The 25,639-nt window shown below is 47.8% G+C and overlaps 12 protein-coding genes across 12 annotated transcripts; 3 read left to right on the top strand and 9 right to left on the bottom strand.

Annotated features, from left to right (window-relative positions):
* Positions 1 to 151: 151 nt before the first annotated feature.
* On the bottom strand, positions 152 to 1,710 carry N7533_000214 (zinc-dependent alcohol dehydrogenase; the record flags this gene model as incomplete). Its single annotated transcript, XM_057096864.1, has 5 exons — positions 152 to 430; positions 531 to 1,063; positions 1,129 to 1,356; positions 1,423 to 1,518; positions 1,599 to 1,710. The coding sequence occupies 5 exons, from the start codon at positions 1,708 to 1,710 to the stop codon at positions 152 to 154; spliced, it is 1,248 nt and encodes a 415-aa protein (XP_056965357.1).
* A 1,627-nt stretch (positions 1,711 to 3,337) lies between these two features.
* On the top strand, positions 3,338 to 5,686 carry N7533_000213 (TPR domain protein; the record flags this gene model as incomplete). Its single annotated transcript, XM_057096863.1, has 3 exons — positions 3,338 to 4,011; positions 4,064 to 4,768; positions 4,822 to 5,686. 3 exons carry the CDS (start codon positions 3,338 to 3,340, stop codon positions 5,684 to 5,686), a joined length of 2,244 nt encoding a protein of 747 aa, XP_056965356.1.
* A 1,179-nt stretch (positions 5,687 to 6,865) lies between these two features.
* On the bottom strand, positions 6,866 to 7,396 carry N7533_000212 (uncharacterized protein; the record flags this gene model as incomplete). The annotated part of the gene is made up of 1 exon (XM_057096862.1): positions 6,866 to 7,396. The coding sequence occupies one exon, from the start codon at positions 7,394 to 7,396 to the stop codon at positions 6,866 to 6,868; it is 531 nt and encodes a 176-aa protein (XP_056965355.1).
* Positions 7,397 to 8,273: 877 nt separating this feature from the next.
* N7533_000211 (RNA recognition motif domain-containing protein) lies at positions 8,274 to 8,736 on the bottom strand (the record flags this gene model as incomplete). Its single annotated transcript, XM_057096861.1, has 4 exons — positions 8,274 to 8,328; positions 8,398 to 8,504; positions 8,561 to 8,633; positions 8,714 to 8,736. The coding sequence occupies 4 exons, from the start codon at positions 8,734 to 8,736 to the stop codon at positions 8,274 to 8,276; spliced, it is 258 nt and encodes an 85-aa protein (XP_056965354.1).
* A 2,256-nt stretch (positions 8,737 to 10,992) lies between these two features.
* N7533_000210 (uncharacterized protein) lies at positions 10,993 to 11,522 on the bottom strand (the record flags this gene model as incomplete). The annotated part of the gene is made up of 2 exons (XM_057096860.1): positions 10,993 to 11,165; positions 11,222 to 11,522. 2 exons carry the CDS (start codon positions 11,520 to 11,522, stop codon positions 10,993 to 10,995), a joined length of 474 nt encoding a protein of 157 aa, XP_056965353.1.
* Positions 11,523 to 13,213: 1,691 nt separating this feature from the next.
* Positions 13,214 to 14,019, bottom strand: N7533_000209 (MARVEL domain-containing protein; the record flags this gene model as incomplete). The annotated part of the gene is made up of 4 exons (XM_057096859.1): positions 13,214 to 13,367; positions 13,516 to 13,638; positions 13,711 to 13,814; positions 13,873 to 14,019. 4 exons carry the CDS (start codon positions 14,017 to 14,019, stop codon positions 13,214 to 13,216), a joined length of 528 nt encoding a protein of 175 aa, XP_056965352.1.
* Positions 14,020 to 16,174: 2,155 nt separating this feature from the next.
* On the bottom strand, positions 16,175 to 18,729 carry N7533_000208 (actin-related protein ARP5; the record flags this gene model as incomplete). Its single annotated transcript, XM_057096858.1, has 5 exons — positions 16,175 to 16,204; positions 16,280 to 17,059; positions 17,142 to 18,082; positions 18,151 to 18,471; positions 18,537 to 18,729. 5 exons carry the CDS (start codon positions 18,727 to 18,729, stop codon positions 16,175 to 16,177), a joined length of 2,265 nt encoding a protein of 754 aa, XP_056965351.1.
* Positions 18,730 to 19,139: 410 nt separating this feature from the next.
* Positions 19,140 to 19,586, bottom strand: N7533_000207 (DASH complex subunit DAD4; the record flags this gene model as incomplete). Its single annotated transcript, XM_057096857.1, has 5 exons — positions 19,140 to 19,168; positions 19,228 to 19,312; positions 19,363 to 19,407; positions 19,472 to 19,528; positions 19,584 to 19,586. 5 exons carry the CDS (start codon positions 19,584 to 19,586, stop codon positions 19,140 to 19,142), a joined length of 219 nt encoding a protein of 72 aa, XP_056965350.1.
* Positions 19,587 to 19,827: 241 nt separating this feature from the next.
* On the top strand, positions 19,828 to 20,511 carry N7533_000206 (uncharacterized protein; the record flags this gene model as incomplete). Its single annotated transcript, XM_057096856.1, has 1 exon — positions 19,828 to 20,511. One exon carries the CDS (start codon positions 19,828 to 19,830, stop codon positions 20,509 to 20,511), a length of 684 nt encoding a protein of 227 aa, XP_056965349.1.
* A 762-nt stretch (positions 20,512 to 21,273) lies between these two features.
* Positions 21,274 to 22,007, top strand: N7533_000205 (uncharacterized protein; the record flags this gene model as incomplete). Its single annotated transcript, XM_057096855.1, has 5 exons — positions 21,274 to 21,304; positions 21,382 to 21,408; positions 21,493 to 21,541; positions 21,627 to 21,642; positions 21,711 to 22,007. The coding sequence occupies 5 exons, from the start codon at positions 21,274 to 21,276 to the stop codon at positions 22,005 to 22,007; spliced, it is 420 nt and encodes a 139-aa protein (XP_056965348.1).
* An 820-nt stretch (positions 22,008 to 22,827) lies between these two features.
* Positions 22,828 to 23,625, bottom strand: pfy1 (profilin; the record flags this gene model as incomplete). The annotated part of the gene is made up of 5 exons (XM_057096854.1): positions 22,828 to 22,959; positions 23,077 to 23,259; positions 23,313 to 23,397; positions 23,521 to 23,536; positions 23,598 to 23,625. The coding sequence occupies 5 exons, from the start codon at positions 23,623 to 23,625 to the stop codon at positions 22,828 to 22,830; spliced, it is 444 nt and encodes a 147-aa protein (XP_056965347.1).
* Positions 23,626 to 24,221: 596 nt separating this feature from the next.
* N7533_000203 (ADP-ribosylglycohydrolase family protein) lies at positions 24,222 to 25,471 on the bottom strand (the record flags this gene model as incomplete). Its single annotated transcript, XM_057096853.1, has 3 exons — positions 24,222 to 24,631; positions 24,758 to 25,179; positions 25,320 to 25,471. 3 exons carry the CDS (start codon positions 25,469 to 25,471, stop codon positions 24,222 to 24,224), a joined length of 984 nt encoding a protein of 327 aa, XP_056965346.1.
* Positions 25,472 to 25,639: the final 168 nt, after the last annotated feature.

The following is a 25,639-nucleotide window of genomic DNA, read 5'->3' as shown; positions in this document are numbered from 1 at the left end:
TTCACTGCAGCATGATTTCAAAAAATCCTTTTTTGAGAATTTGCTTTTTGAGCGCCCAGTCCGTAATGGAAAAGATATGAAATCCACATAAAACATCCGAACTTTTCAATTTAACCTTGTGTCGATATAACATTATCCAATGTAATTAAGCTCAGAGTTCTGTTAGGGCAGGCGCCCCTGGTGCTGGAGGGTCGGAAAACTTTGTCTGGACAAAAACCTTCTGCATTCCCGGGTCACGCTTATTGAATAAATCGTAGACCTTCTCCATGTCCTCGAGCTTGTACCGGTGGGTGACCATATGCAGGGGATGGATCTTCTCCTGCTGAATATAATTCAATAGGTCTTTCCAGTACTTTTGCACAGGGGCTTGTCCATTGCCAATAAGACGGATCCCGGTCTCCATCAAAGAACCGATATTGAAGTGATCACACTGCATTACCACGTTAGGAGAGTCGTATTGCCATAGGAAAGGTGCCATATACATAACCGGCATATACGCCTGTGATTCCACAGCGTCCGAACCCTCGTACAGAGGTAATCATCTCGTTAACAAGCTCAGGCGTGTCCGTTTCCATCCCTAGCAGCCTCTCAAAGTAATGAGCCCATCCTTTTGCATACTCACCAGCAGCGCACTCAATCGCCACATCAGGCCCACGGCCGTCGCACATTTTTTTCAGGGTCGAGGTGACAGACTCGCCCTTTGCGAGATTCGTATACTCGACTGTCTCGAGCTTGGGTAAAATTTTCTTGACAAAGTCTAGTCGCCATTTTCCATGGCCGCCGTCAATAAGGATAACCCTTTTAGCACCATTAAAAAAGCTAAACTCGGCGGCCATTTGCCCAACAGGGCCAGCTCCCCAGATGGCTACGGTGTCGCCCTCCTCAACCCCAGTGTCAACAACAGCGTTCCAAGATGTTGCCAGAACATCGGAAAGATAGAGACCTTTTTCATCGGGGACGTCGTCAGGCAGCAGAAGGAGATTCACATCACCGTAAGGGACGCGAACATATTCTGCTTGCCCACCAGCAAATCCCCCTGTGAAGTGGGAGTATCCAAACATACCTAGGACAGGGATTAGTATGATAGCCTAACTAATATCGGCATAAGTATTTAAAGAGGAAACATACCAGCTGTTCGACGCCCATATAGTTTATAGGCTGCCTCGCTCGAGTTCGTCCGCTCACACATCGAGGATAGCTTCTTCTTGCAATAATAACACTCCCCACAGGCAATTTGAAAGGATGCCACAACGCGATCACCCACTTTGACCTTCTTAACAGCCGGTCCCACGCTTGCGATAACACCGCAGAACTCGTGGCCGAGGATATCACCTGGCTGGAGATCTGGGATAGCCCCTAAACATCGATAACAGATACCGCATGAGACAAATCCGCATTAACTGCTACAAAAAAACGACATACCGTGCAATAGGTGTAAGTCACTCCCACAAATGGTGCTGCCCGTCACTCGAAGTATGACATCGCCTGTATCGATGATCGTTGGGCAAGCCGTTTCCACTATAACGAAGTGTATGAGCAAGAAAAGATAATTATCTCGAGAGATTGAAACGAAGGTCGTGGTGGGCAGAATGACTGACCAACTTTAACCGAATTCTTCCCTTGCCAGGTCAAGGCTTTCATCCTATGGCTTGGGTCACCATATCCATGAGCCTCGTAGTTGCTGACGTCTGTGGTGATCGAGGTAGACATTGCGTATGTCCACGGAGAGTTTCAGCTCGAATCGATTTGATAATTGTAATTAGTTACTTTTGCTTTGATTGAAATGGTCTTCGACCGAACGCCTTCGCATTCAGATCGCATAAAGGAGGGATATATATTTGTTTTACTGGGCAGCCAGGCGTCTTGGTTTCTTGACATCATTCTGATGTCTCTGCGTTTACGACAACATGATTGTATCTCAGCAAACCTGTGAAGCGATGGGGTGAGTTGAGATTGTGGCTCATCTTGGCGTCATACACGGCATTGACATTGGGATGCAAGAAAGACGCTTCGCCTTTCCGTGGTTCTAGGCTGGTTAAGGCTCAAATGACTTTTATGTTTCAAACTCATCGATGGAATTGAGTCTCCGAAGGGCCAATAAGACTAAAAGCTCATTGCCTCCTGGTGGGGCCACATATTATTTTTTCAGTGTCGGATGTATCGAATTGGTAAGCAAATATATCCTTAACAGTAATATGTAATCTACGGTATGAAGCAATACACGTCCAACTTACACTGGTACTCTGGAGAAGCTCTAAATAACTCTAGACTGGTCTGTCTTCGCGGTGGGGCTGGAGAAACACTCAAAGTGTGTAGGCGGTTGCACCAGTTTCGGGACGCACTGTAATAGACAAGGTGAGAATCACCCGCTGTCGCCCGGCGCACTGCATTGACCCTCTCAGCGGAGCTGCTGCTTGGCTTTCTATGATCCTTCTGTGATAATGATTCTCTTCGTACATATGTATCTGCACACAGCCACATAAGGACTGATTTGCCCCTTCCTTGATTTTACCAAGAGGAGACAGGCTAATCACGTGGCAACGAACATCATCCACCGACTTGTAACTCAGTGACGGCTCATTGATACCACGTGACTTCAGCTCTCACCCGCCCTTGGAATAATTGAGTTTCAATTTCTCTAATATGGCTCTTTATAAAGCGCCATAGTATAACTGTACGATAGAAACACATTTCTTTAACTAGCCTCACTGAATCGCTTTCTTATTTGATCTTTATACTCCATCCCTTGCACCACCTTTGCTTGAACGAGGTCATCGGCCTGTTTAGCTGCCGGCTTCACGACAATATACCTGGTCATATATATCTCAACCGTTGAATCTTGGGATTACACTCTAACGACTGTCAAATCATTTTTTTACGATACCTAGTCACTGAAAGAGACTGCTAGGATTATGGAGCCCATTTCTTCTTTGCTGTCTGGATATTAAGACCATTTTAAAGATGAGAGGTTAATCAAGAAGACACTCAGCCGACAGGTTGGCGGAATGGTACCATGCTATGTATTAATCTTGGAGTCATTGTCGTGAAGGTGGCCACTAAATACTGCTGGACCATGTGTCCCTGACATTTTATCACACTCGAATGTTGGCTGATGCATGGTTTGTTCAACCACCCCTGTCGCTTGATTGACCCCGCCCCCCGAATGCCAACTCATCAGCTACTTGTCTTCCAGGTATCACCTCCTCCCTCATTCCTCCTGATGATATTATCAAATTCCGTCTTCAAGCCCGAATAACTCTTGCAGTTGAAATTCCCACAGTGAACAGCATTATTATCATTCCTATTGACCTCTGCTTCCCATCATATTCCCATCAAAATGGATATCGACGATGTTTCTAACGTCCCACAGTACATGGCAATACTGAAAGAGCAAAAGGCCAATCTCCAAAGAGCCCAAGGTTTGAAAGGCCAGAAAGCAACACCCAGCAAGTCAAGGAACGAAATCATTGCTCAGTTTACGCTTCGAAGAATGATTAATAGTGGACTAAGTCGGCGAGACGAGACGAACATTCGATCGTCGTTCCTACCATCTGCTTATGCACCATCGACTATTCCTCTCACTCGGTTGAGTAAGATCATGTTTCGAGATCTTTGTCTGGAAACCCACCATCGAGGACAATACATCCTTGTTAGAACAGTCACCCCAACTGACGTGATGACTGCTGTGATGGCGATTGTCGAGGATGAGGATGGAAGAGTCTTTATGATACAGATCTACAATCAAGGGGAAGAATTTTCGAAGTTTCTGGATCTCCCCGAGGGGGTTGTGCTAGTGGTAAAAGAACCTTATGTGAAGGTTATGGCAGACGGAGATTTTGGGATTCGTGTCGATCATATTTCAAACATTATCCTTATTCCTGGCTTCGATGAGCGTATTCCACTCTCCTGGAGAGCCCGGATTATATCCGTCGAAGAAGACTTGCCTGCTTTCTGGAAGGAACGAGGGAATGAATTCTTTGAGCAAAGCCGTTATCATTTTGCGATTCAGTGGTAATGTTCAAATCTTCATTTCTATAGCAGTTCATGACTCACTATGGTTTAGCTATACTAAGGCTCTAGAATGCGACCCCCCTCCCCCGCCTGATCTCGCGATCGCGACTCAGCTCAACCGTGCCCTCTGTGGCCTCAGAGCACGTCAATTTGATGAAGCCCTTCTCGATGCAGATGCGGTGCTACAGAGATCCGAGATATCTGAAAAGGCACTTTTCCGAAAAGCTCAAGCATTATACTGCCTTCGGAAGTTTCGAGAATCCTGTGAAACACACAAGGTGCTGGACAGGAACTATCCAGAAAACTTGATAGCTCAGCACGAATATCAACGTGCATCTGCCCGTCTCGCTGAAGAAGATACTGGGGAATATGAATTCAAGAGAATGATTCTGGAAGCTAAGAAACGCCGCCCACCACATCTCGAGCGTGGTACATATTTTGGTCCGGTTACAATCAAGCCCACCGAGTCTCATGGACGGGGACTTTTTACAACAGAAGCAGTGAAAGCTGGGGATCTTTTACTCTGCGAAAAGGCATTCGCTCATGCCTTTCATGACGAGAAGGGGTCGGGTGACCTGACATTGCTCATGAGTCCTGACACCAATAAGATGATACTTGGCACTCAAGTCCAACTCATTGGGATGATTGCGCAAAAGCTTTACAGAAATCCTTCCATGTTATCCAGGTTCATTGACCTACACCATGGCACCCATGATTCCTCTGATATCCGCGTTGATGGTCAAGCCGTCATCGACATGTATGAGTGTATTCTGCCTGTATAAATTACGCTACATTTGCTGACTTATATAGATTTCTTATTCAAAAGACAATCAAACTCAATTGTTTTGGCTGTCCCCTTCTGTCGCGTCAAAGCCATATAAAATCAAGGATTTCGGAGGATATAACGAAAGCTGGAAACAATAAGTTTGACTCATCTGGTATGTGGTGCATGGCATCATACATTAATCACTCATGTCTGAGCAACAGTCGCCGCTCATTCATCGGGGATATGATGATTATCCGCGCGAGCAGGGATATCGCCAAAGACACGGAGATTACTTTCTGGTACCAGTCCCCCATCGGAAATCAAGATCAAGAACTGCCAGACCTCCAGAATTGGGGTTTCAAATGCGATTGTGCAATTTGCGACAGCATTCGAGGTCTGAGTAAGACCGTACTATCCACCCGAAAAAGACTTTCCGCTGAACTAGAAAAACTGTTCAATTCCAAAAAATTGAAACATGCCAAAATTGAGAGTACCCTTGCCAGTCTCGAACAAACATACTCTCTGCCACCGTCCGAAGTCCCTCATCTCGCACTTTGGTCAGGTTATCTGTCTCTCGCTGCCATTTCTCTCACATCCTATCAATTTGAAAAGGCTATCAAATTCGGACTGAGATGTCTGGAGTCACTTGGCTTTATGATTGAGGGTGGAAGTAGGACAGATACCCAAATAAAGGTCATCAAGTGGGGGTTGATGACCGATGGTGTAGTTGGATGCTGGATGATTCTCAGTCGCGCGTTCGGTGAAGTTGCGCCTGGCCTGAAGGTTCACGCAGAGGAATATGCCAAAATTAGTTACAGGATTTGTGTAGGGGAAGATGAAACATTTGGTGAGACTTATAGTAGTCAGCTCTCAGAACGAGCTGATTGCTTACACGCCACAGCGACATAGCGTCGAACGCTGTGAGCATGGGAGGGATGAGATTCAGGAATCTGAAACAAGAAATCTACGAAGGGAATATTCGAATAGTGACAAACAAGTTATGATAAATTGATTCCAGATGACAGGTACATTGAAAAGAACTAAGGAAAGCCATATTTCGTAACTAGAGAACCACAACGCTAAAGATGTATAGACGGACAATTTAAACTAGATCGCTGGTCAAAACTAAGCAAAAAAATACATCGGGGTTTTGTGGTCCGTCCACAGTAGTCCACCTCACTTCAAACCCGTTGAGAGGCTTTGAGGACAAGCTTCTAAGTGTGATTGGCAGGTCCTTCTCGTTATGAAGGGCAGGGTCGGTAAGCCTAAAGTTGAAGCGACCGATCCAAGTACCGAGCAGGCAGGGTGATCGTTCGTCGTCCGTTTATAGGGGCCTTTAAGCGTCGATGTACAGCGTCCAGTTTCTGAATCCCAGATTTTGACTATTCTGTCATCAGAACCTAACGCTAATCGCCTGCCACTACACATCCAGGCCACAGACTTGGAGATCACCAGATCATGGTGGCCTTCGAGCATCAATATATAGCGCCCGAGTGCTGGTTCCTAGATCTTGACTGTATAATACTCTGATCCTAAAAGTAGCAGCCCTGCTATACATATCAGACCAGGCATTTGACGGCGGTCCGTTTAAGGCCATTATTACCTACCCAGGTAGATACCTAGATTGTAGACCATCTATCGCGGCTATACCTATCCAGCTTATCGAGTTGAGATATCCCTGGACCGATTCCATAACAGTTTAATCCTTCCAAGATTTGCGTTTTGATGGATTTGGAGCTTGTTCGTAATTTGCCAATAAACCTGCTTAAAACTCTCAAAGCTGAGAGCAGGAGCCCCAAAAGTTGAGCAGTCTGATATGTACGTTTTCACCCAACGGGCAAGCTGGAGCGCAACTTGGGGTTTGCCGATACCACCTAGTCCGAACAAGGCTAATTTTTCAGTATTAGCTTGGATGAAAAGCTTCTGTTTGAGCTTCTCTAGTGTGGATTTACGGCCAGTAAAGTACCGATTTTTTAAGGAAGGGACTCTATAGTATGATAAAAGAAATTAGAAGGGGAAATGAATAAGGCGCATAACGGACGATACTAGTAAACATAGTCTCCACTTTGATAAGGCGATACCTCGATTCTATTGATGTAAAATTCCTTCATCTTGTAACTTCGGAATCGCAAGCTGATGCGTCCATTCATTACACTTCACGATTGGCCGTCGTGGCTCATCCGGTGCGTAGATATCCCCATTCTGTTTTGTCCAAGTCATCTTATTCCGCTGAGCTGGATCCTTGCTCCAAAAGTCAAGTCCCTGCTGTTTGGTCGGTCTAGGCAAGGCTTCCAGAATCTCCTTCACAATCGGATAATCGGTCTTATGAATCCATCCAATCTGTGTGGTTCTATGAAAATACCTGTCCGCTCCAGGAACATAGCTTTCTTTCACTTCGAATCGCATGCCACTATTGGCGATGATGTCGCCGGTAACGTTGAATAGCTCTCCTCGTTGGCTCTCCGGGTCTGTTTCAACAAAGATCCCTGTGTGGTATCGCTTGGGAATGTCCAAAGGATCGTGGGATACTGTGTCAAACTCTGGTGTGAAGACTTTGTATCGCTCGGGTGTGGGATGGGGACACAACTGCCCGCCTAGGGATCCTTGCTTGTCAGGCATTTCTTTTCTTTCGATTTAGACGAGGAGGTGTGAAGTAGCAGGGTTAACGAAGGGAAGCGGAGTAGATCAAGATATTAAAAACTTCAATAATGGAAATACGGTACCACCAGTCACACACTAGCAACGTGTACTCAGTTCGAACCTTTGAATAGGAGATGAGAATGGATTGAGTCAGATACATAGAATGAAATGTCCGCCACGGCGGTGACTGGCGGAGGTCAACTCGAGCGGGTCGAACCCAGCCGAAAACGGCCTAACACCATAGCATTCGAACTGGGATATCACCAGTTCATTCTCGTTGCATTTTGGGAAAGAAATTCATCACTACTTGGTTCAATAACCTCCAGGGGTTACAATGCTCAGGCATTTGGGGTGATTTAATCAATTACCCCTCAGCTGAAGTGGAGTGTACCTCATTGGTTGATCTACCAACTGAAATGTCTGTCTTCTTGGCAGCTGCACAACGCCAGCGCGATACAATACTAAATACTGTTCTTTTTGAGTCGTGCAGAATTCTAGATCCCAGGAAAACATAAACCCAAAATCGGCCTAGAGGACATGTCTAGACCGTAAATTCTACAGTATACAACGAGCTGAGCATCTACATGATCGACAGAAGTAAATCTCCTATAAAGGATTAGGTTTGGTGGTCATTCGAAAATCGTTCATTCATGACAATGGTAAAATTCGAAAAAGACCTGCCGTGGTCGCTTATTTCAGCAAAAAGTCCCTCCTACATGTCGAATTCCGCGAGTGTTTTTGTCCGCCGGGGAAATCGCCATCAAAAATCAAGAAACCAAAGACTGGCGAGTCGGTCACTTATATACGGGAAAGACATCGGAAGTGCTAATTATGAAGAGGGTGGAGGGCAAGGCCCTTAGAAGCCCCGGCGCTCGGTAGCGACCTGGACACGGATGCGGCGGCCATCGAGTCTAAGAATAAAGGAATGATTAAATTCAAGTTTCAGAGCTGAGGGATGAGGGAGATTCTTTGGGACTTACTCCTGCTCGTTCATAGCATCGACAGCGGCGTTTGCCTCATCGGGAGACGACAAGGTGACGAAGCCGAAGCCACGGCTGCGGCCGGTCTCACGGTCCTTCAAGACAATCTACCGATAATTAGTATTCATGAAGAGAGGTGGCACAGAAGAGGAGGGAGCCGAACAGCATCAGTCACATTGCCGAATTCGGAAAAGGCACCGCGGAGGCTGTCATCAGTGGTGGCCCAGGCGAGACCGCTGGTAGTGAGTTAGCAAAAGAACAACGGATATTGCAGCGCACAGAGCTCAAGAAGTAAGGAACTGAAGAAGGAACTCACCCAACAAAAAGCTTGGAGGACATTTTAGGAAGGTGGGAGATGGTTGTAAGATGGTAGAGTTAGGAAAAAAGTTGTAAAGACGAGAAAGTGGGATTCGGAAAAGGAGGGGAGGGGTAAGGGAAATGGATAACCCGATATTAGCGTGTTAAGAGAACTAGATTAGGTTTGAAACTGGTAACGAATGAGAAGTGGAGTAGAGGTGAAATTTATTAAAATTAATACTATATATTTCTTTTTCTACCCGGTTTGGCTGTTCATAGCATAAGCGCAGCTGTATTATGGCCGGCGGACAAAAATGAGGGGGAAGGGGGAAATGTGGCTGACGGGAATGAGGAAGCTTGTGGGCGATCTTGCGAACTGCAGTGGCACAGCTAAAGTCTGATGAGTTTGGGTGGCGGGATTCAGCCAAGCGTGCCCAGGTGGGTAGAAAGGTAACGTGACTTTTGAGCCACCTGAGGCCAATTCCAATTATTATTCCGCAATCTCTACCCATGGTGGGTCTAGTTCACGAGCTTCTATTGGTTCTGAAGCGTAGCCCTAGTTTTAATTGTCACTCTATGCGGCACTCTTTTTTTTGTATTGTTAAATGATCCTCCTCAGATGTTACGAAGATGTGTGAACGACCGTTTTAACTAAATAAAGCTCCATACGGACTATTTAGATCATCTCCGTGAAGTCCTAGACTACATGGATAAATTTGAGGATCATTATCTGTATCTTGATCAGAACCACTATCTGATCGTCCACCCCGATCAGATTGATCATGATCGTCAATGAGATATGTCAAGATATTCAGAAGTATCAACAAATTAATCTTCGGGCTCACTTTCAGACTATAGAGATAGTAAAATTAGGTTATACAATACATATATAACATATACTAGTATGACATACCTCATCAAAAAGAAGGTCTGCAAAGTCTTGCCGTACAACATCACACTCCCACTCAAACTATGCTTAAGTTATATCTCGGATAGGGGATTGTGAAGAAAGAGACTCGGATAGGCTTGGCGATCGGAATTATCGATAGTGGAAAGATGACATACTTCTCGTTTTTCACTTCAAGGAAAGAGAAAAATATAGCTTGATTTCAAAAGATACGGGTTATAGGCTAGATAAATCAAATTACACTAATTTTGTCCTTAATGATATGGAAACCTATTAAAAACTGAAGCTTGACCATCTCTTTGCGGTAGATTACCTACATATGAGCGGGGATAACTGCGACCAATGTAATTCTCAGTCACCGGTAGATCGCCCAACATCGTGAACTTTGTATCCACTACGTAACCACCTGGGTTGCGTCAGGAAACTTTATTCTCGGGGACGCTTGCGAGCAGGATAAATAATTAAATGACTCAGGGCTAAATATATTGTGGTTTGAGATGATAGCCGCAGGTCTGATGAACAACACCTTATGTTTATTTATCAGGGGAATTAGCCATTATTGTGACTCTCATAAGAATGGTGGCTGGCATAAATATGTGTTACTTGCTGCTGCTACCTATGCACGAGAGTTACTTCCTATCTTGTGACCGCAATGAGTGAATACCATGCTGCCTTGGGCTGACCGAGTGTGAGACGACCTTTCAATAGAAAATCGGGACCATGCCTTTACACTAGATACAGAGTTCCAACGAAGCTCCTTCCTCAAGTGTCTTGATGCAGTCCGGAAATTCTGCCGACCACCACCTGCCTCAGGCTATAAGCGAATTACTTGGCAGAGCGCCTTTGATAGAACATTATACATGGACGTCAAGGAAGCTGTTACTGTAGGCGCTGAAACTTTACAAAAATCAATATCACAACAGTCAAAATCCATCTATACAATGCCAAGAACCAGCACATATGCGCAAAAACAGATTATTTTTGGAGGATCCTGCAAGCTCATACCATGATATTCGAAATCAGTACCTCGGTATTCTCTCTTGTTATCTCACAGCCACCCTTATTTACATATCGGGTTAAGCTCCCTTTAAACAATGTAGCCTTGATGAGTCATGATAAATTACCGTAACTAACAGGAGTGTCTCACACGTGCTTTCCCCCATCCGCCCAGGACCGGCCTGCTCAAAAGAGAGAACTGCCTATACAGCGATGCATACATAATGTAGGTCCTGTATGATTATCGTAGTAGCGATCCATGGTTGCTAACCGTGCTATGCTCAGCGCTCCCCCATGTGGAGATTTCCTTTTCCCAGGGAACAACGCGAGCGCCGCGTGTAGACAGACGGTGCTCAACCTCACGCTCAATTTGCACAGCCGTTTTCCCATCGCTATCATAGGTCGAATGCGCGCCGGAGAGCACGGTCACCCCAAATCCAGCGGCTAGCGCCCCCCGTGCACGTCGCCTCCACGCAGCCCTCACTCTGGAGACCGAACATGACAATCTCGGTGATATTTCTGTCACGGAGCTTCTGCGCGAGATCGCTATTTGACTTGAAAGTATCTCCTACAATATCTGCTTAGCTAACATAATTTTCGTTATGTATTTCAGGATATACATACCCGTGCTCTTCGCCACTACTATCTCGTCCTGCCGGTTTGATCGAGGAGGGAAAAACAGCTCCCAAGACTTACTGCCCCTCAACATAGTTCCCTCGGACGGAGACTCCTCATGCTGGACGAAAACAATAAGCCAGGGTAATAGGCTGTTACTGCCTTCATAGGAGTCAAGGATCGATCTAGAAACCTTAAGGATTTCTTCCGTTGCCTTGATAATCTGCTCAGAATTAGGAATACGGGTGTCAGGATCGGCTATAAGTTCGTTCTGGATATCAACAACGAATAGCGCCCTCGTGGAAGACATCACTGTGTTGGGTGACTACTAGTCGTGCTGGGAAAGGGTAAAATCAAGCTGGTGTAGGCATTTCACGAGGAAAGAGTGAGGAATTAGGGAAAGGAAATTTTTGGGGTTTTGAGGACAAAAGAACAAAAAGGCACTAGAGATAATTGCTGTCTAGCTAAAACAAGACCAAGGAACTGGCGGCTTTGAGACCGATGAGAAAGAAGCACATGCGAGACTTGTAATTACGGTAATTTATCATGACTCATCAAGGCTACATTGTTTAAAGGGAGCTTAACCCGATATGTAAATAAGGGTGGCTGTGAGATAACAAGAGAGAATATCGAGGTAAATCTGATTTCGAATATCATGGTATGAGCTTGCAGGATCCTCCAAAAATGATCTTTTTTTGCGTATATGTGCTGGTTCTTAGCATTGTATAGATGGATTTTGACGTGTTGTGATATTAGAAAAGCCAAGATGCCTCTATGGAAGTCATCAGCATTGGCACCTTTCTATTATGGACTAGAGGAGTTTGAGGGATATGAGTTTCAAACTTCTAGTGTCATGGAAACAACGGCGGAAAGCGAAGATGTTCGACTGCGATATTCCGAGGTGAATGGGCGATACATGCTACAGAAACACTGATGTACTTCGGAATCGAAATTAGAGCTATGATTTACCATTCTATTGTCTGGTTTCTCGCATTTTCCTGAAATGGCAGGTCCAGTCTCCAATCTCCAGGGCTCCAGGGCTGTCGATACGAAGTTCTGATGAAACCCGGGGGCCGGTCCCCAGGTGCTGGAAATCTTCAAGTTGGAACCTTTGAAACGACATCTAGAACTACTGGTAGTAGTATATACCATCAACTGCTAGTACCTAATAGGCACCATCCCCTTGATTTACGCGCAATTTTGGCCATTTCATTCCGAGGATGATCCTCCCATGTCATCCTAGTAAAATATGCCGAATTTGGTGGAACTAATCATGTCTATATTCGCATTCTTTGCGATCGAGAATCGCCTAAGATCAGGGAGACACTCCCAACACTTCAAGGTTTGAAACAGGCACCCGCGCTCTAAACCTTGGAAACAACAACTTGAACAGCAATCGACGCCAAAAAGAAAATCCAAAAAAAATAAACTGCAGACATAAAAAACTAAAGGAAAATTCTACCTGGTATCTTAGATAGTACGGTGGTTGTTCTACTCCCACATGGGGTATTTAGTACACTAGTGTTTCGCGTGTACTCGAAAACCCGCCAATGAGCGAATAATTCAAGCTTGGAGTTGCTCTCAATCAAGTATAATACGTGAAATCCAGTACCGGAATTCACAATCAGACAGTTGAATTAGAATTCATAAGAATAGTATCAAACAAAAGATTTGACAAAAGAAAAGAGAGAGAAATGAGGCCTCCCTGGAAATCCAATCCACCCACCACCGGCACAAATCGACCGATTAATTAATGCCATCTCATAAAACATTATGTGCATCAGAAAGGAAGACATCAACATCAACATCATACTACACCCCACCACACCAAATCAAACTTGAAAACTCAGAAGAAAAGATCAAAAGATCCTCCTAAAGAAACAATCCACTAAATGGGTAAAAAGGCAATACCCCAACAACAAAAAATTACCCAAATACCTCGAGCCAGACGACATTACGATCCAGGTCTGCGAAATATCCCACGGGGCTTCGGTGACCCATTTAAACAGCTGCTCCAGGCGCAGGACCTACTGGGGCATCCAGCGGAGCGCGGGTGCCGTTGTCCTTCTCCTGGACGGCTGGGGCGGGGGTGTTTTCTTTGCGGTAGGCCCAGAGGGCGGCGACTTCGAGGAACATGCCGAAGAAAGTGAAGATGCTGGGGTAGGTTAGCTGCAGATTCTCTTTTGGGATGGCTTCTGCATCTGCGGAATGGGGAAGATATTGGGTTTGGGCTGTGTGGGGCAATGGATCTATGAGATGGGGTATCTGCAGAGAGGGAGTGGCGGTTCTCGTGTGGTACGTACAAGACAAGGAAAATAAAAGACTCATTGGCCTTCTTCCGGCCGCAGGTTACACCGAATGGAGAGCTGAAGTTGCACGAGTGCTGGCTGTAGTCTTGGGCGGCGAAGATGAAGGCGGTTAGCCAGCTGGTTTGTGTTTGTTAGTTGTGTTTTCAATGACGGTGGTTGTGCATAGGTAGAAGAGGATGGAGAGCGTACAGATAGGAGAAGATGACGTCGATTAAGAGGACGAATTTGCTGAGTGCTGTCGGGAGGAATGGGGAGATGAATGCTGGGATGAAGAAGACAACCGAAAGGACGGCCTGGAGGTAATTAGAAAAATTTTAATCAAGGATGGGTAGATCCTCTGGGATTTCTCACGATGACTTCTTGGTAGAGAAGGTGTTGTCCGTGTGGGCCGCGGCTGATGAAGAATGAGGTCAGGGCCAAAACGATTACTGCGCTGGACCACTGCAGCGTCCGGGTTGCCAGCTGGACGGGGCGGGCAATAGCTGTTGAGAAGATCATGGCGGCTGTTTTAATCGAGATTCGAGATATAGAGTGATAGGAATGAGCGAAGGCACGATTAGCCTAGGATAGGAGATCGAAATACAAGCGAAAGACAGGATGATGAAGAATCAGCCGGGCACGAGCACAGCAGGAAGCCACTTTATATCACTTTTCAGTGACCAGCATAACCCGGCTCAGCCGATGAAAAGCAAAATAAACTAGAGCAAGCCGTCGACAGTTCACCATGAGACACAAACATCACTAGCGCCGAGTCAAAATGGCCGAATCCCCACGCCAGGGCTAGTCCAGGCCAAGTAGGGATGGAGGATTTGGTGCTAGTTCGTTGTTGAGTAATTGGGCTGCTTCCCCAGATGCATAATGATGGCCTCTGCATGAAGTCAGTTTAGGCAAATCATGTGGTGCAAGGGTAGAGGGGCAGACGGGTTTGGCATCTGCATTCGGAGCGAGGCATGACTTTCAGTTGTTGATTTTGTTCCTTGCTTTTTATGCGGAGTACGGAGTACTGCATGGCTACATTCTTCAACTAATTGCTAGGAACTAGGGGGGATAGGAACTGACGCGGGGAGGACGTAGTACGAAGTACATCAATGGCATTTTGCATTTGGGGATCACTTACCAGAAACCGACTTTGGTGGTTCGATCGAGCAAAGTGTGATTCTGCGATTCGATGTATCTATCGCTCAATGACAGCAGAGTGAAAAAGCAATTACCCGTGTATCCCGAAAGTGGCATGTCATGTCCTCGTGCGAAAGAGGTCATTCACATAAATCTCAACATGAATGGCAAAGCGTCACGTTCAACTTATACACCTCACAAGGATTATGGAAGCATTTCACTACTGACTATCAGGAGTGAGTAGGTATAGGATACCCCACTCAACCTCGGATGAAGAGGCCGATTGATATGATGGGAAGACCAACGGTACTTATGGCCAATCATGTTCTTGCAGCCAGCAAAGATCACACCACGCTCGCTGGACTCGGAATGCATGTATCATGCCAGTGTCTTGAGATTAGTGGTGAAAGGTCACCGAGGACAAAAACATGAGTGAGTTGATTAGTTCTGCAGAGTTATTCAATAGCAGGGTCCTCCCTGCAGAAAAAGAAACACAAAACAAATTTTGGGATCGACAGTGGCGTCAATGGGCCAATCGAACCAAAGTACATCACGAACTGCGCTCTGGCCCAAGTTGTTTATAAGTAATCCGTATATTCTATCCCTTGCTGGTCTACCCTGGTGGGCTTACAAGTACCTAGTATGTTAACGCTTCTGCACGTAATAGACCCGGGGAAATGGACTAGCCTGAAGACAAACAACATCAATGTTAAAGGAACATAATTTTTATCCTCTCGCATGCGGAGTAGTCTTGAAAAGCCATATGGTCTTGTATACCAGCGCCCAAGTGTATGATATTGTGCAGTAAGTAATACCCGTGGACAGTCCACGCAGAATCGAGACGTCAGGCAAACTCTTACTATTAAATAACTATAACATAATTTTCCAGGGCATCAACTTGGGACTTTCCTCGTGAGTTTATTTTACTGCTAAAAGGAGAGCCTCCTGGGTTTCATAGGTATTTATACCGGCTACCTCGTACTAGTTCGGTTGGTTTTGTGCTATGTAGTTAGTTACGCTGTAGGCATGAGTAATAGAATGCCAAAGCAAGCCATTTGCTCCCTCTTCCATCCTGAATGACCGTCATCCAAAACTAGGTACCCCATAGACAGAAGTAAACAAGCTCCCAGGGCTGAATCAAGAACTTAAACGATCGATGGATGTCTTAGATCCCCAGCTTCAGTGTAAATGAGGCTGAGACCAATATGCAAGGGAGTTTCGAGATACACACAATTTCGACCCTTCAATTCCACTTCAAGTTCCAGAGTAGCCTACTAGCATGAGAAGGGGGGAAACAATTTTAATGTATTTAACCTTATTAATCGGCTAATTCATTTCAAAACAAGCCAAGTAAATGGAAAATAAATGCCTGCCCGTTAAATCTTAATTCCGTGCAACAGACTCCATAGCGCCTGATCTGCTCCCTCTGCTCTGTTGCGAAGACGAAGCACTATAATGCAGCATCGTAGTCCAGTCCAGTCCAATCCAATCCAATCTACACATTCATATTCAAATCGACAATAAAGTCAACTCAAGTTCACCACGTAACGTTCCCCAGATCGTGTTCCTGTAGTAAAATAATTAGCCACCACATCATCACATCATCACATCGCATTGCTGGAAGCAGAGTAGAGTAACTCACCTTGATATACTCGCTCCCCTTCTCCAAATACTCCTGCCTAGAAACAGAAGATTTTCCAAAACCCTCCGCCTCCCCAGCCCACTGCGCCGCCCCCTTCCAAGCATCAAGAACAGGATCCTTAGCCCTACGCACCCTCAACTCCGCCTCAAGCGGAACAACACCCCGCAACTCATTCCGCAATCTCTCATCAAAGCCCTGGAAAAGCGTATTCCCACCCGTAAGAAATACATCCCGCAACAACCGCGTTTGATCCTGCACGTCCGAGAATCGCTGATTAACGATATCGGCCGCGATCTCGACGAGACCGGATTGGTCGACGCCTGCGATTGACGGCTTGAAGACGACTTCGGGGACCCGGATGCGTTCGACGTTCAGATGCATCTGGTGCGCTTCACGCTGAGACTCCGGGTCAAAGGGCCAGGGGCCACGGAGGAAAGCGTGGACGAGCGATTTCGTCCAGTCGGTTTGGGCAGCTAGGGTGTGGTTTTCGGTGAATTCGGGGTCGTAGGTTAGGAGTTCTGTTTCGAGGCCGTTTAGGACGGCGCCTAGGTCTTCTTCTTCTTCGTCGTCGGATTGTTCGTCCTTTGCGACGGTGCGGTAGACGCCCCAGTCGTCGTCGTTGGCGCCGAAGTCGTCGTCTTCGTTGCCGCGGCGGCGTTTCTTGGGGCCGTCGGAGGCGAGGTTTGCGAGGGTTTTCATGCGTTGTTGGCTGGCGAGAGATTTGCGGTTGCCGAGGTCTGCTTTCATGCGGTCGCGGTCTTTGATTTTTTGGAGGATTATCTGTGCGGTTGGGGGTGTTAGAGATACTGCTTGGATGGGAATGATATGACACTTCTTGGAGATGGGGGAGGGGGTTGATTACCTGTCGGTTTGTTCGTCGCTCAGCGATCCAGTTTTCAAAGTCATTCTCTCGCTTCTCGCGGTCTAGACGCTCTTCTTCTTCGACGCGCGCCTTTTCTCTCTCCTTCTCTGCCTTTGCGCGGGCGCGGGCGTCCACGTTGGACTTCATCAGGCGCTGGTGTCGTTTTTCCTTTAGACCCGCCTCATCTAGTTCCTCATCGGGTGTGTCCAGAAGAGGGAAGGTCATTTCCTCGGGCTGTTGTTCTTCCTCCTCGATACCGAGATCGCGATTACGGGACCGCTTGATAGACTTCTCGAGCTCGCGAATCATTCGCTCAAGTTGGACTTCGTCCTTGACGTCTTCCGACTCGAGAATGCGGCGGATCTCCTTCTTTGTCTCGGAGGCTAGACGCTCCTGGATACTCTTCCAGTACTCCAATTCCTGCTCCTTCTTGACAAGTTTCTCCAGGCGCATTTTCGCTGCTTGTTCTTGGAGACGGCGACCGCTTTCTTTCTTGCGCTCTGCGATCCTCGCGAGTTCTTCTTCCGACTTCTCGACCACGATGTGTTCTGTGAATGGGTACTGGATGACATGGTCGCGGGCTTCTAGTCCGGTCCAATCGAGATACCCGCCGAGCTCGCGGTCGAAGTCTTCGGAGATGTAGCAGTGCTTGCGGACCATGTCTTCCATCTGGTGGTCTGATACTTTGGCGGGGAAGGTTGGGTACTTGAGCTTCAGTAGCTTGGCGAGGTACTCTGCGTTATTGAGACCGCCCCAGTTCAGACGGGTGCAGTTGTTGAGGAGGGGTTTCGAGTTCAGCACGGGGATGACGTGAGTTGAGGTGTGAGAGGAGGAAATGACTAGACCGTCTGTCCCCTTGTTGTAGCGGTAGGCGAAGAGTGAGTCAATGCCGTAGGAGACGGAGGGGGCGTTGTAGCATTCGAAGAGTATCTCGTTCATCACTGGGTTATTTGTTAGCTTGAGTGTACGGGACAGACGGGGCCCTGAGATGCTAGGGGAAATGGCATACTCTTTCTGGGGTATCCGAGGTTGGCAATTGGCTCTGTCATGAGAATTGGACGGTCGACGCCGCCGTTCGAGCCGTCTACGCCCATCTTGAGGAATATGTAGTCCAGGACTCCCTCCATCACGTCCCAATTGCTGACGACGTTGGAGCCCGGATCAAAGGCGCCTTTCAGCTGGCCGCGAGTCGTCGCATCCAGGTAGGCGTCGTATCCGATGAATTGACATTGGCGGGCGAGCTTGCGATCACGGTATCGGCTCATGACGGGGGGGAGGACGAAGCGGGGAGTCTTATCGAAGGACCAGCCGGCCTTGACGAGGTGAGAGCCTGGAGAGTCCACTGTTAGGTATAATGATGCAGTTAAAGTCAGGGTTCATTCGAAGCTCGCTCACCATTGTCAATGACGATAGCGCTATTGGGGTTGGCCTGGCTTTGCGCGAAGCCTTCGGGCTGTGGAGCTTGGTAACCCTTGAAGGGGAAGTCTGGGACACTATGTATCTGTGGTGGAGGTTTTTCCTCGCGCTTTTGAGAGGAATTGGCGGCAAAACGCGAGGGCAGAACGGTCTGCACCGAGGTGATGGTCATTGTGGCGCGCTAGGATGCGCTGGGTTGCGCGGGTGAAGACCAGAGGCTGAAGATTGGGGTGGTTCTGACGGATTGACGGTTAGAGAAAGGTCATGGCCAGGTTGGCAGAGGAGGAGGGGGGTGTTGAGGTGTGGAATGGAAGGACGGAGAGATGAAAGGGCGGAGGTTGGAATTGGAGGTTGCGGCTGCGGTTTGCGGCGAGAGCGCCAAGGCGGAGGAGAGCAACAGCAGAGAAGAGGAGGGAGATATTGAAGAATATAGGGGAGTAGGGGATTGAAGTGGTTAAATATATTATACTATTGACTACTTGGATTATTACCAATACTATATCATTATTGCAGTGTACTCGAATGAAGTAGGGCTATTCATTATCATTTCATTTCTCATAACAAGTTCGGATGGACGGCAGTCTAGGTTGGGTTCTTCAGGTTTTCCGTGGCTAAAGAGGTGGGATTAGGATACAAGTGCAAGATCAAAGTCGTAGAGGTAAAAACATACCCTCGAGATGGAACAGCACGTTCGACTGGTAGTTTTTGAACATTTGGGCAACCAGTTCGACATTCATATTTTGGATATTGACCTCCTAGTGGATGTTAACAGACATATACAATACACGAGTCTAGCGAAACAAACCTGCAAACCCTTGTTCATCACCATGACAGCTTCGTTCAATTTCTCCTGTATCGATGTTAGCTTTACTTAATTCAACCAAGCTCATCCAGTCTATATCGGGCAGACAAACCACATTGGTAATGATGCGCGACAACAGCACCGACTGCTGGTGCTCGTGGGGACTTTCCTGGAGAAGGTCAGCTTGGACGAGGGGGAATGAGGTATGCTGCAAAAATACTCACCATTCTGGAGTGACTGTTACTGGAGATGTGCAAAGGTGGGTAACGAAAGCCGAAAGTTGTAAATGGAAATGGAAATGTTGTTGAACCGGGCGACTCGCGTTTCCCCGGGTCACATGACGCTATACAAGGGCAGCCCATTCATTCCTGCTTCAATTTACAATTGACAGCTTCAACTCCAACTTCATCTACTTCTACACCTCCACTTATTAATTCCTCCAGCACTCCGAGCTACCTCACCACCAAAATGCCACCCCCAACCAAACCCGCCGACGACGAAGCCCACCAAGCCCTCCTCAACGAACTAGACATCGGCATCATCCCCAAACCCTTCCGCAACGCCCACTGGAAACCCTCCCAACGCCGCAACAAGAACATAAAGCAAATCATCTCCGAGAACTCACGCAAAGAAGCATCCGTCCTCGCGACCCAAGCCAACTCCGGCGCAACAACCCCCTTCACAACCGCCACCGACGGCTCCCAGACTCCCGCCGACGCAGGGCCAGCACCATCGGGCAACAAAGCGCCCAATCTCGCGCAAGCTTCGCAGAATCTCTCCACAATGGTGCTGGAGAAGAATGCCCGCGCCTTTGCGACGGGTCCGTCTGTCACATACACGAATATCGAGTCAGCGCCGTCCCTGAGTGCGGCGCACCAGCGTCACTATTGTGATTTGACGGGATTGCCGGGTCCGTATACGGATCCGAAGACCAGGTTGCGGTATCATGATAAGGAGCTTTTTGGGGTTATTCGGTCGCTGGCGCAGGGGGTTCCCGAGAGTTATCTTGAGGCTAGGGGGGGCTCATACGGTGTTGAAATAAATGAGAGCAGCGGAGTGGAGCGGAGCAGAGCAGAGCAGTGGAAACGAATGCCATTGCTGTTCGCTCTCTACGAAAGTACATATGATAATTTGCAAGGTGTGTTTTCTTGAGTTCAGTTGATCCAATTGGACCTGTCGATGGTATTGACTATATTCTAACCAACTGAAGTACAGTACAGTATTGTCTGTAGCTGATGACAGTTGCATGTCCGACCAACACAGTCAAGCCCTTTCCATCCCACCTGCCCCTCTCAGGACAGGCTCAAGAAAGCGCTCCGGCTTATTCGTGACCGTTTCTTTTCTCCGCCTTGTGCCAGGATGCACTCGACTAGTACCGACGCCCCAGGGGAGGGGGTGTCAGTTACAGCAACTTTCTGGGAGGCTGTCGTCGCGGCGTGACTATCTAGGGGTGGAGGTGAAGCCATGAGCTAGTGTTCAATGGCTGTATGCTCTTGCTCTCATGAATTGGCAGGAAGGACGGAGTTGTGGACAGCACGGCGGGCATGGATGAACATGAACATGGATATGGACATGAATTGTATCGAGGCAGCATCACATTAAGCTGGTAATTCAAAATAATTCCATTGCCAGCGCCAGCGCTGGTTCTGATGAACAAGACCACGAAGTCCCAGAAATATCCTTGTAGATTCAAGAGTAACCGAAGAGATGAAGAGAAAAGAAAAAAAGAAGCGGAAGTGCCTTAAACGGGGCATCCCTCACCGCCCGCCAATCCGGGCAGAATCGGCCAAAAACAGAAAGACGCGGACTTTCGACTTGCCCTGCTTGATTTAATTCTCTCTCAACACAAACACGTTCTTCGCGCTTCTCTTCTCTTTCTTGCACTGACATTCCTCACTGTTGATTTCTTTCACAATGCCTAGCATGTGGTTATCCGAGAATCAGAGTATGTTTACTATCTCCGATCACACGCATCGAGCCCTATAAACAGACAGCCTTTACAAATGCGCTAACACTTCACAGAGATCGGAGTGGTCTTCTGCTCTGCAGGTTCGTGAATGAAATACTCTCGCGACGACGGTGAAAGCCGTGCAACAACACATACCAGAGACCTAACCATCGCATCGAGTATAGGTGGCCTATTCCTCTTCGGCGGCGTCCTCATGTTCTTTGACCGATCACTGTACGTCCAATCTCCCAGGACAAGAATACAAATACCTTGCGAAAGCAAAGAAAAGAATGAAATACTAACCTATCCCTCTTTCCAGTCTCGCAATGGGCAACGTGCGTACCATACCCTTATCACCACCACCACCACCACCACCACCACCACCACCACTAACACCCCACAGATCCTCTTCCTAATCGGCCTAACCCTAATAATCGGCGTCCAAAAAACAATCGCCTTCTTCTCGCGCCCGGCAAAACTAAAAGGCACCGCCGCCTTCACCGTCGGCATCGTCCTCATCCTACTCCGCTGGCCGTTGACAGGCTTCCTGATCGAGCTGTACGGCCTCTTCATCCTGTTTGGCGACTTCCTCGTTACTATTGGTCAATTCGCGGGTAACATCCCCGTTATCGGGCCTTATATCCAGCGCGGACTGGAGGTTCTTGCTGGTGGGAGGAGTAATCAGGAGTTGCCTGTTTGATTGGGTGGAAGGAGGGAGGGATGGATGGAAGCTAGCTTGCTAGATGGATGAGCTGCTTTACAGTTCGCACTGTGAGAAGTTCTGTTCTGTTCTGCTCTGCTGTGCTGCGCTGGCTCTGCGCTGGCTCTGCGCTGGCTCTGCTTGCTTCCTTCCCTTCCGAAACGATGATACGGGCGCTTTGATGTAATTTACTAATGACCCTCGATCCGGCGAATCGGATTCGGATTCGGAATTCTTATTCGCGTCGGATTGCCTTATACATACCTAATAGTTATAGAGTAATAGAACTCCTCATGAATTGAATTTCTACGCAGAGTAGTGGAGAGGAGTGCAACTGGTCAGGTATGGTTGGCCTGACTGTATTGGTTTTGTACGGTCTGCATGTACATTCCTAGGTTACTAGTATTCAACCAGAACCGGCATCTTCGGCGAAGTAGTGGCAGAACCTAGCGGCGCATCATAAAAGCAGAATGCGATGCGATACCTGCAGTACCAGTGCCTGTGCCGGTACCAGTGAGTGCCCAGATGGCCATCATACCCCAAAGCAAAGCGAAAGAAAACGAAATCATGCTCCTTTATTTCAAGTTAAGTTCCTATTCTCACAGGTCCCATCCCACCCCATCACATCACATCACAACCAAACAGCGACGCAGTGCAATGCGATGCGATATGACGACTCGGACAGCACGCCGCGCATCGAGCTCAGCGCAAAGCAACCCATCACAATCATATCAGACGGATATATCCTATCGCCTGCAAACACCAAACCCATATCTACAGCCGCGCCAAGCAGCGGTTCTCCCTCCATTCATGCAGTCATTTATTGCGGGTTGTTGATGTAGTCGACCAGGTTCTCGACGACGGTCGCGGCGTTGGTTGTCTGGGATCCCTCGCCGTGGTGGGCGATCATGGTGCAGGCGGAAGCGCGGACGACGATGGCGCCGGTCTTGCCCTGGGGTGTGTTAGCTTATTCGGTTCGGTGCGCTTTGTTTTTCTGCGTCGCGGGGATGGATAGATGGGATCCCATCGGATGGGATCTGTGTGGATGGTAGGGTCCGGCTGGGCGTACCTTCTTGCCGTATAGGCTGCGCTCGTCGGCCTTGATGGTGACGAACTTCTCGCCACCGATGGAGAAGCCGTTGGCGAAGGCGTTGTCGGAGGAGGTGAAGGCCGCGGCCAGGGTGTTGATGTCTTCCTGGGAGAGCTGTGGGAGGTGGTGGGTTAGAAAGATTGTCTTTGGTTGCTGTTGAAGCTACAGCTGTAGCTCACTTAGCTCAGCTGAGTGAGCTCCGGAATCTCACGTACCTCGAACCCGGGGGAACCAGCCTCCAGGCCGGAGAAGTCGGCGGCAAGAATACCGGCCTTGTCGAATTGACCCGAGCCCATGAGGCTGGATGGAATTAGCGGGGTGAAGTCAAATCAATCATGTGTGTGGCATCGGATAAATTCGTGGGGGGAAAGGAGGGGCTGAGGTATGATGGAATGGAATGGAGGAATGGTATGTGTAATGTACCTGGAGTCGACGTAGCCTGGAAGAGTGCGTTAGAATCAGGATGTTTATCGGAATAGAGTCAAGCAGAGTAGACATACCTTGCCAGATAGCAGAGTGAGCGCCCATGGTGAAAATGTGGTGAAGGGAAGGGGAGTTGAAGAAGGTCAAGTTGGTGAAGTGAAAGTGGGGGGAATAGTTAACTACTACTAGCACTAGGGTAAGCCTGTTGGCGGTAAACAAGCCCCGCTGTGAAACGGTGAAAAAGGAGGTGGGGGGAGATTCAGTGGGATATTGCTGGATTGGTTATTTAAATGTCGGAAATGGATGGGAGGATTTTATTCTATTTTATGGAATTTATTCGGATTATTTGATGTTGTCTTGACCTTGTTCTGCCTTGCCCTAATTACTCTGCCAGTGTAGGTATACAAGTACTATCCTGTAACACTATACTCTCTGCACATGCATGTCCCTGACAGGAGCTGTTCCTGTTTATTCCGCCCTCTCACTGGCCAGAATACCTACTAGTCATACTCTATCTTCTTTGACACAAATTCTATGCCGGCATTTATTCCGAAACAGTTTAATCCTGCGTTGCTAGAAGTGGAAACTAGGCAGAAGATCAACAATCAACCAGCAATATACACCCAGACCGTATATTCAGCCTATTACACTCCAGGGCTACTACTACTATTACCACTCTTCTTCACTTATTTCGGTTTCAACTAGTGCAGGTGTGACTGTGACTCCTTCACAGCCTCCAACACAACAAGATCAGCAAACTTCCGCCCAATATCAAAAATCTGCCCCGAATTCTGCATCCCATCCACCCACCGCCGCGGAATCGCATCAGCACCATAAAACACCCCAGCCAGCGCACCATAAATCGCTCCCGCGGTATCTGAATCCCCACCAAGATTCACAACCGCAAGAGCTCCCTTTTCCCAGCTGTTAAACCTGAAAAATCCCCAGAGCGCGACCTCCAGCGTGTCAACGACCCACCCGCTACTTTTCATGTCCGCGCTCTCTTTCGCCTTCCAGTCCGAAAGCCTCTTATACGGCACCATTCGGGCTCGAAGCGCAGACGCAAATTTGAAACTGGCAAATGCTTCGCAGAGCTGTTCTTTCGATTGTCCTGCGTCGATATGGGTTGGTTAGTTCAAAGCGATCCAATGTGAGTCACAAAATGTGGATAAAAGTAGCGGTGACGCCCGCAACCCGAGCAAAGCTACTTGCTTGGAACCTTGCAAGTTAAACTCACCCCTCATAGCACGACAAATCACCTCGGTAAAAGCATCACAAGCCTCCAAACAAGCAATAGCAGGATGCGTAATCTGACTCTGGGCCCTGGAAACCTTTCTCGCGAAGTGGGCATCTTTCCACAGCGCGACCCCGATCGGAGCGATGCGCATTAAACTGCCATTACCCGATTTCTCGTCGTGGTCGAGTAAGTCGTTGACTCTGCGCTGCGTTCTGGCAGTTTCTTCTGATGAGTCTTTCCATGTGCTGAGTGCTTGTCGGGTTGATATTCCCATGTCCCAGGGATAATCCGTTGTGCTGAATCGGCCCTTTCGCATCCATTGGACGTAGTACTTTATGCTTAGATCATGGTCGTATTTGCCGTTTGAGTCGATGATTGATTGGGCTAGGGCGAGGGTCATTGCTCCGTCGTCGGAGTAGGAGCTGTGGTAGTATTAGTGGGAGTATTACTGGTCATTGATATGCGTGCTTTGGTGTTGGGTCATGCGGATCTTTTTGCATGGATTGCCCGTGAAGAACGGATGAATGGTTTCCTTGTTTCAAGGTTGGTTGACTTGACTTACCCCGCTGGCTGATTGAATGGGTACACATAGTCGAGATCCTTGATCGGTTTGAACGTACCCTTCTCTTTGAATTGTACCGGTCCGCCCAGTGCATCGGCGACACAGGTTCCCCATATAGCTCCGAGAGCGCGCGATTTCAGCGAGAGGGCCATTTGTTAAGCTCGTGGAAGCTGGGTAGTGTTATTCAAGGTTCCAAGGTTCAAGTTCAACAAGCTGGGATGAAATGGCAGTGATGATGGTCCGACTCGGAGTCGTGCTTATTTCCGTGATGTGGCTTAGTATATCTTGGCGGGGCTCCTAGCGGTTGAAGGGCTCGTATT

The sequence above is a fragment of the Penicillium manginii genome (genome assembly GCF_028828005.1).
Source record: "Penicillium manginii strain IBT 31320 chromosome Unknown utg000001l:1.0-3466041.0:1.0-3467806.0, whole genome shotgun sequence".
Taxonomy (NCBI): domain Eukaryota; kingdom Fungi; phylum Ascomycota; class Eurotiomycetes; order Eurotiales; family Aspergillaceae; genus Penicillium; species Penicillium manginii.
This window is presented reverse-complemented; position numbering and strand designations above follow the sequence as displayed.